General features: G+C 34.4%; 1 protein-coding gene across 2 annotated transcripts in view; it reads right to left on the bottom strand.

The window, feature by feature from the left end:
* LOC113814811 (protein shisa-5) overlaps nt 1-10,000 on the bottom strand; it is a 30,156-nt gene that overhangs the window by 19,869 nt on the left and 287 nt on the right. For both annotated transcript variants that reach the window (XM_027366864.2, XM_027366865.2), the window contains exon 2: nt 5,599-5,770. In XM_027366864.2, the coding sequence (XP_027222665.1) occupies nt 5,599-5,770 (172 nt within the window). The remainder of the gene's footprint in view (nt 1-5,598; nt 5,771-10,000) is intronic.

The raw sequence follows: 10,000 nt of genomic DNA on the forward strand, positions 1-10,000 counted from the left end.
AGACTTTCCCAATAGAGTCAAGTGCTATGAGCATTCCAACTGGCCTCCTGTGCTTGAAATGGAAGCATAAATTCACCATCCACATGCTCTGAATAATCTACACCAGTGCAAGCTGTGAGGGTTGGCTGGAATTGAGGTGCTGAGCAGAAACTGGTGGCAGTGCTTGACTACAACATTGGAATTAAGGGGGGTAATAAGGGGAACCACCTCTCCCAGTCATACCCTGTAGCCAGAGAGACACTAAAATGATATAAAAAGTTTTTTTTTTTTACCTTATAGAAATGGCGAGTCAACACCTTTTTGCTACATTTGTATGCTGGACATCCCATTTTGATAGAAATATAATTATTGTAATCCAAAATAAATAAAACTATATTCATACGAAATCAGGCCTTACTTAAAATGTTTGATGCTGAACCATTACATCATTCATCGACTTCAAAATTAAAAAGATGAATCCATCTTTGATATTGGTGATAAAAAATGAAAATATGAAATCTTTCTAATTGTTCTTAATAATCTAAAATACATTATCCTTCCTCTTGAATGTAAGTATGCCCCTGCATTACTTTCACTACCATTAACCCCTATGATCTGGATAACATGACCATCAAGTCATGAAAAATTTGGCTTGAGGGGCAGGTGACCTGAACGTTAAGTCATGTGAAAATCTGGCTGTGTTCCAAGGTGATGGGAACTTGCCGTTGTGAACATTTCAGCTAAAGGCCAGGGTGAGGGGAATGACTCGTCACAGATGCACAGAGCTCTTGGAGGGAGATGACTCATTTGGCTTTTAGGCAGGGGCTTTCGCATTATTTCAATCAATAAACAAAATGCACCATCTGTAATCCATGAATGAAAGAGTGCCGACTCCAAAGAGTACACTATTTCCATGCTCAGGATCCTATTCCTTGCTGCCATGACTGGAAGTGCAGGATGTATTACAGAAAATTTAATTAGGATTATTTTTAAATGACACAAATAAAAAAATATTACTTATTATTATTATCATTGCAATGAGTTCTGGATTACCTAGAGAGATGATATGGAGTCTGTGCAAGGAAAAGCCTATTACCATCTGGATAAGGCAAATCAAATGACAAGAATAATCATTGGAAAATAGCAGACAAGCTAAAAACACACGTAGAAAATGAGAAAATAATATTACAAAAGGGAGGCAGAGAGCCTTGTCACGTTACATAAATGTTTGTGTGCCTGGCCTACACGACGTACACTTGTCAGAGTGGCCGCTCAAATGAGCCTAATTACCATATTTTGGGCCATGTGATGGCATTAAAGTATTTGGATCCAATGGGTTAAGACAGAAAATCTAATACAAAGATCAATGTTTATCATTCAAACTATGGCTCATCAAGGACAACATTCATTTACATTTCATTAAATTTTTTCTTTTTTGCTGTTGACATTTGGATTTACTTTGGTATATAAAGACCTGGATACTGAGAGTTGTGGCCACTCAATCATATCTGTGAACTATAAATGTACATGATAAATATCTAATATTTACAAATATCTAATTTCATCTGATCATGTTGTGGCTCTTTGGTTTTTTTATAACACCACATTATGTATCTTTACAGAAATACATACAAAAATATACAAAGATAAGAACTTTCCATAACACGTGAGTTTTTGCGAGGGAAAAAAATCTGCCCATGTAGAAGAAACAGTTCCAATGGGAAGGTATAATCTTATCATAGAAGTAATCACAAATGACACATTCTATTTTAAGAAGTGAAAAGGAAAAGTACAGAAAGATGCATCATGTACCCGATATCTTTCTTGAAGAAATACCACAGAATGGTAATACTTCCTTACCTCATTCACTAAGGGGTTAAAAATATTTGCTAATACTAGAATCATGTGACTGGCATACAGGGTATACATTCAATATGTGGAATTAAAAGTAATTGCTAGAACACTGCTAGTATTATACTTATCAATAAAATACTGTGCCAAGTTTTTTTTGGTATGACTACTCAACTCTCTAAACATCCTTAATGTACCTTACAGAGCAGTAGAATTGCATTAGCAGAAAAACAATGATTCCCAACATGCATGCAATAAATAGAGAATACCAGTAACAGCTTACTTCTATATACAGGGAAGAAGTTTTCCTAAAATAGAGTTGACAGTAACAAAGACATTAATAAAAAAAACTTTGGATCCAATATTCTTCCTGAGTGGATTCTCCTTCTATGAAATATCAAACAGGAATGAACTTTAGTATGAGCAAAGATATTCCTTGATAATGCTACTATCACATTCACATGTGAATACAAATAATGAACTATGTAAAACATACATATATATAAACTTATATATATATATATATACACATATATATATAAACAAATACATATATACATACACACACACACAAACACACACACACATACATACAAGCATACATACACACACTTATGTAAAGGACAAATATACAACATTGATTATATGTTACTTCCACTCTGATATATTAGTTCTCGTCTTATAATTTAAGTCTGGTCAGCAAGCATGAACTAAGGTTTTACTTGCTCTAATTAAAGAACATCTGGGTTTTCAATTTTCTAGTTATTTTCTTAAAGGATACGCTGATGCAGATCTGGGTTTGCTTTTATGAAAAAAATATTTTAAAACCTAGCCGACGGGTGGCATGTGCGTAAATGCCATGGCTGTTGTGGACCGAAAGACGGGTGGCATTGTGTCATGCCCATTCCCGCGCCTCTGGCTCGTCGGACAGAGTTTTTTTTTTTCCGATAGTAGCGGTTTCATTTATATGGTAAAGATTTTAGGCAATGGCACCTATAATAAAGGTAAACCTTCAAAATTTTTATATCTTTATAAATTATAACAAAATAAAAGCTTTTAGGTGCTAAATGTTGCTCGCAAACTACCGATTGAGCCGGGTGCAAACATGGGAAACTGCCAATGTGCGCCAACAAGCCCGTCCATACGTCCACTTGCCAAACATTTTTACCCGTCGGCACTGGGTTTAAGAGTGTTGCAAAATAAGTCTGGAAAGACATGGTTCCACTAGCTTTTCCTCTCTCTGGAACCAGACTGAAGTTGCGGATCATCCTAGCATACTAATTTTGGCGGCCAGACCTACAGTATTCTTTGCTCAGATTCTGGCTACTGTTTACAAGCAATATTGATTTATTTCCATGATTGTCCTAAAAATGAATTGCACATCATTACGCAATTGTATCACCATTAAATACATGTTGAAGGCAGTCTGGAAGCATTGGATGCAACATGAATGGTTTGGAAGCTAGAGATGGCTCAGGGACCAGACCTGGGTCTGACTAGTTCAACCTGGGCTGATTTGGCAAAGTTGATCTAAAAGCTTTGAGTTTATAATGAGTACATACTGCAGTGCATATTGGCATTGAGTACAAAACAGACACCAACATCATAAACCTTGGGGCCACATAAATTGGAATGAACAGATCAAAACTAACTACACATAAAGTAACTGTCAGAGAATCTTCTGAAAATATTTGGATAGTACATGCATGATACACATGCTTATACTGATCACAACTACTATCATCACAATCCATCATCTTAAGGGAACAGGCTGGAAAACTGAAATTCTTGAACAAAACCCTCAAACCTAACAACAAATATGAAAACATATAATCAACTGAAAGGAACCGAAAGCAGAATAATGAATTTCTTTCCCTAAATGTAACATCATGCAAGGGTGAAACAGTAAAGAAGATGCTACTTTCACTTCTCAAAAGTATAATGAACATAAACACCCATCTCTTATATACGTACAACATGACTTACATTTTAAATCCAAGAAACGGAAAAGTAGATTTACTTTTCAGTTTGCTTGCAGTTATACTACTTTCAGAAAAAGACCTGTTAAGCAAGAAGAACACTTCAGTTCAACTTTTTATTTTAACTGATTTAGAGTATATATAGGATAGCCGAATAAAAGACTGAAAAACATAGTACATTTCCATTAAACAGATAAATTAGTTCAAACTGACTGTTATAGTAATGTGTTTCTTTTCATACATCTCACATATTGTACTGTTTTTAAATAAGGGGAATGCCATATGAAGAATACCATTCCATAGATCCTAACACATGAGCATAAAAAAAAAAGAAAAAAAGAAAAAAAAAAAAAAAAAAAACTGAATTACAAAGATATACAGAGATTTTATTTTGATTAAAATCTTCACTGCCAGTCACTTCAACTTACTGCACAAAGCTAATCTAAGTGATAAGAGAAAAGAGCAAGTCAGAAGGTGGCACAGAAAAACTAGCTACAGTGACTTTAGAGCTATAAATCATACAGAAAAAGCTTGTCAGCAGTCTTAGGGAGAACTCTAATAGGAAGGAGTGGGGGAGACGTGATGGTCTGTTTACACACACAAAAACTGAAAACCAAAAACAGACACAGAACACACACACACACACACACACGCACACACGCACACACACAGTAAAAATACTTGTGTAGAGGCATGATTTATCTACATTTGCAATTGGGTAAAAACTCTAATGTTGATCACGTCAAGATCAACTAACTTTAATCAAGATAAGGTTTATTAGACAATACTCTCATCTTATTTAGCACACATTATAGGAATTTGCACACGGCCAGAGTGTATTAGATGAAATTGGGTAAAGTCATAAATATAACCAACTTTAAATCAAATATGGTTATAAAGTTTAATTTTCTACATAGCCAATCTTCAATAATGTGTTTCAGCTTGAAGTTCCACAGAGAGGAACTAAAGCAATTCTTTCTTGGGCAAATCCCTAGGAAATCTGCCAAAAAGATTAAATGCTTTGCTCTGTTACAGCTGATCAACTATTACTGTATTAAGCACTAAATTCTCCCTCTTCACGGCAATACCAGCATTGTCATCACAATATAGGTTAGGCTTTGCTTAATTTTTACCCATGGCAGCATAATAGTAGGCTCTCCAATGCAATCTAAGAACGCCCTGTATATACAAATGTTAATCCTCAAAGGACAAGGACAAGGTACTTAAAACTTTTATGCCTTTATGAAGTGGTATATAAGGATACTTAGGAACAGATAAATCTATAAGGACTGTTTAGTGGGGAAAAAAATAAAATGATAAAGAAATCAAATAAAAAAATAATCTACGGGCACACTATCAAGATAACAGTGTCGCCCCTTTCTTCTGATCAAAAGTTCAAAATATTAGTAACTACCCAGAATGAAAAAAAAAAAAAAAAAAAAAAAAAAAAGAAATTATCATTACAATAATCAACATTACAATTATCACTGAGGCAATTAATGACTCATTTGTAAAATACAAGGTGGAAATTCATATGAATGAAAATTCAACGTCAAATTCTTCCATAACCGTAACAAGCCTGCTTCTGTTATAGAAGACTAGTTGGCAAATATAAAGAGGCAAGCAATGAATACCTCAGCATTGTATCTTCTACATGTGATTAACTAAGCAAGAGTGTGGGAAGAGTGTGAAAAATTTTCAGAGATATTGTGGTCTGAAAAAACTCTTAACAGAAATACTATGAATAGTAACACATTTTAGTAACAGCACTGGTAGTCTTATTTCTTACCTGTCAGCAAATTCTTTCAGAATTTCTTCATCAATTCCAAAAGGTGTGTCACAGCAATATCGATTTTCCTTTGTACCACAACAATACTCATTACGTGAGCCTTCTTTCTGGGGACAGGTCATATACTCCGTTTGACCAAATAACCCCTCCCTGCTGCATGTCATAGCCGAGGCTGCAAAACACAAATATAAAATAACAGCTATGATCATACACAATTGAGAATAATTTCAGATTCTATATTTCTTTGTAAACTATAGCAATCCAAAAAGTTTTCATCCTATTTCTTTATTTACATCTTTTAAAGCATACCACACTGATTCAGGAAATTTCATTCCTATACAAAAGGCTTTACTTTCTGCTTTACTAAAGTCTTAGACATTCAAAGACAATACCTTCTGACTTTTATATCTCAACTACCAAATACACACAGCGAAGTGATTGCTATTATCTACCAGTGAACTCTCTGCAACATAGTCATCCTGTGTCACCTGCCCTCTTTGAAGACTATGATAATAATGATTTCCCCGTTCTGGATTAACTGCTTTCTTCGTATATCAGAACAAGGTAAGCTAATCATATCAATTCCTAACATACAAATATACATATCAATGTGACAAAGTTATGAAAGAAAAGGAAAAAAATTATAGAACAATTATAACTTGTGCTCTATACAGTTAATTTTCATTCAAACCTTTTGATAAATAAAACAACATTTCTATTAGCATTACTAATTACATGGTGTCACATGGAATAACAATGATAATCTACTGAAATCCAAGAAATTAAGATATAAAGCATAATATCTAGTCTTTATCATTTTAAATAAATTATCTCTTGGTTATCAGACTTTTGAAGAAATATATAAAAGAATTATGAAAAAAAAAAAAAAAAATGTACAGGCAATATTTGGCATTATTAAGCATCATAATGATATAAAAAAATGACTCTGATATGACAGGGGAATGACATCAATGTCTATGACCCCATTTCTATAAAATATATCTCATTTTGGAGAAAGCACAGAGTCAATAAAAAGACAATGTAAAAATCAAATTGTAACAAAAAATGATGAGAGACCAAATTTCCCATAATAAATATCAGCCAATTTTTTTGCAATGGGGTTGAATGTAAGGATGGGATGTCCATGACCATGTATAAAGCATCTGGGGTGGTATTCACGAAAGGTCTTTGACAATTTTAAGGAGTGTCCAAGAAACAGTCGTGTTAGAATTTGTCTATGACTCATTTTAAAAACTATCCTTATCAATTTCATCTTTGATTCATGCTGTTGCCACATTTTAAAGTTAATATATAAATAGTATAAACATTCACATCTTAAAAGACCCTATAATAATGTTAATGTAGTAATTAGATTAAGTTACTACTGCAGCGAATCTCAAGTATATAATGACTAAAATATTACCTATTCAGTATCTTTTCTCTGTTTATGTGGCACCCTCAACCTTTGTTATTGCATCAGCTGAGAAGGCTGGTGGCACCATTTGTATTTATCTATAAGAAAACTGCAGCAAGCAATTGGGGAGGAAATGGCTCCATTAACATTTGACAATAAGTAAAAAGGTGACATGAAGGATTTTGCTCTTAGCAGGGATTTTAAATGGTAAAGACATAGTAAAACTGAAAAATCCAAGCCAAGATTTGGCAACAAAGATTTGAAACTGCATTGCACAAACGAACAAACAAGCAAGCGAACCTGCCCTAAACACACAATCTATCACAAAGATCGCCGTAGGAACCAAAGAACTTCCTAACACAGGGGCTCTACCCCCCAGACCTCCTCCCAATCGTCGTATTTCTCTAATGGGGGCTACGCACCCGTACCACCTCTTTACCTAATCTATCACAGCCTAATCATGAGCATATGCACTTACTTTACTGTGGAGAGTATAGTCACTGAGACACTTTTCGCACTTAATTTTTTTTTTTAATTAGATAGCACTCTTGGCACTGTAATTAATCTTTGTGTATCTTTACTGTATATGTTAATAAAAACTCCCCAAACCACAATAGCACAAATGAGAGATACTCCATTCCATGACTTATGCCCGAAGAAGAAAGAATGACACTGGTCGTGAACACTTAAAAGCTGGGTCGGACACACATTAAGAACCGGTCATCAAAAGTGGTAATTGAGGGTACTTCAATGGTAATGAAAAAACAAAATATATGTTAAGTACCTAATAATGTAATATAAATCTGCCCATAAATGTTTATGGGCAGATTGTGTATATAGTATAAAGTGAATAATACAGTACAATATGAAAGAAAGAAAAAGAAAGAAAAACAAAGAAAATGAAAGAAAAAGAAAGAAAAAAGAAAACAAAAGAAAAAGCAAGAAAAAGAAAGAAAAAGAAAGGAAAAGAAAGAAAGAAATCCAACCAGGTAATTTGTAAGATATGAAATAATAGTAGTAGTTATCATGACGTTAATGATAGTGATGTCACATGACGTACATTCACAGTCTGAGGGAAGTTGCTTTGAAAGCTGTGCGTGGACTTATACTCGTCAAGTGATTTTGTGATTTAGTGCACAGAAGCATTTCACATAAAGGAACTTAGCCACAGTGAATGCGAGTGGACTCTGCCTCGGTGTGGCATTTGTCACGACCTATTTTTTTCATTTCTGACTTTATTACTTACCTGTGCTGACCATATCATAAATGAGTGAGTGTATTTTTTACATATATTTATGACAGTGTCCTTAGATTTTCGCTATCTTATCATGGTTATTACATAAAGATATACCGGATATTTTTGCAAGGAGTCATCGACAAAATCTCTGAGCCAATTTTTTTCTTTTATCGAAGATAAACTTTGGAGTCTGTGACTTTTCATGAATACTGCCCCCAGTTCTGGAGACTTATTTGTTTGTGTAAGGGCTACTATAAAAATATAGATAGCTAATAAATGTTTTATTTGTAACAAGAAGTCTATCTGTTCTTCCCAATTCCAGTAGAGATTATCACTACATATTCAAGTAATGAAGATCCAAATACCAAAAACAGTTTAATCTCTATCTCCAGAATATATTATCCTGCAAAGAATTTTTACAAAGGATTAAAAAGATTAGGGCAAAAGAGCTCCTGCATTAAAATCAAAACACTGTTTTCCCTACAATAGTCTGTTGATTTAACCATTGACGCCAGGAGTGTATGTGCACATTTAATAGATAAACATTTTCTGCTGCGTCAACATCTAAGGTCATTGGCAGCGTATTCAAAATATAAGATGAGGAGGCTTAGGGCTAAGCCCCCAGGTAAGGAAAGGTCATACAACACTATGATAAAATATTGTGGCAAAAAGGGTAAAAATGAGTTGATGATTAGGACAAAATATGTTGGATGTAAAAGGTTGTTGAGTACTGTGGGTTAGTATAGTAGTGAAAAGAGTAAAGAGGGAAGAACAGAGTTTAGGACTGACACACAGCTAACCTTTCATCCTTTCAGCATGACTTTCACACTTTAAGATGTGGACAGAAGGGGATGAAGAAGAGAGGGAAAAGGAAAGCAAGAGAAGAAAATACCATGCAAAATTAGTTGAGGCAAGGTAAAAGATCCATGGTAGGGATGGTCCCCTACATTAGGCTTCAGTCTCCGTCTACTAAGCCTCTCCATGACAAAGGAATTGGGGGGCATATGTACATAAAAGGACACTGCTCACTAAGGGTAAATGCTCAATATACAAAAAAGAAGAAGAAAAAAATTAGCAATGGTTATTATGAAGCATTTCTTCTAATGGTTTGCTTGCCTACCATAACACAGGTCTACCAGAAGGTTAAGTTTCTTATTCTCCCCGAGGAAACACAGTGACCACACATTACTGAACTAATCTCCCATTATGACAGCAATTCAAGTACTTTTTCTATGGTACAGGTATATTCTGTATATCAAGAGATGTTATGCCCAAACCATGTCTTTGTATGTGATAAAAGAACTGCTAAAATGTAACCTATTCCCCTATTTATCCACAATGCTTCACATTCATAGCATTTCTATTCATTTTCTGTTACATACGAAGCTCCATAATTTTAAATCAGCTGGAAAATACCAAAAATGTTAAGATGAAAAATGCATATTTCTGAAAATAACAACCAGGTAAATAATGCACCTGGTGGTTGCATGTTCCTTCAAGTATCATGTCCAACTAATCCTATATGAAATATGACAAAGTAAGTTCTGTAAACTGAATTTCAGAAGAAAATAAGGCCTATGTGTGTGATGAGTCATTATGAATAATAGGAATGATTCACATCCTGCGGTCAACATCTTGAAAGTTGCTGAACTAAAACTAAAATGTCAAATGTTGTCATAGACGTCCTATGATACGGCTTATATGTATAAATCAGGCACGAAATACAGAAGGGAAAAGCCCACGAAGTCAAT

This window comes from Penaeus vannamei, chromosome 18 (assembly GCF_042767895.1).
Source record: "Penaeus vannamei isolate JL-2024 chromosome 18, ASM4276789v1, whole genome shotgun sequence".
Classification (NCBI taxonomy): Eukaryota; Metazoa; Arthropoda; class Malacostraca; order Decapoda; family Penaeidae; genus Penaeus; species Penaeus vannamei.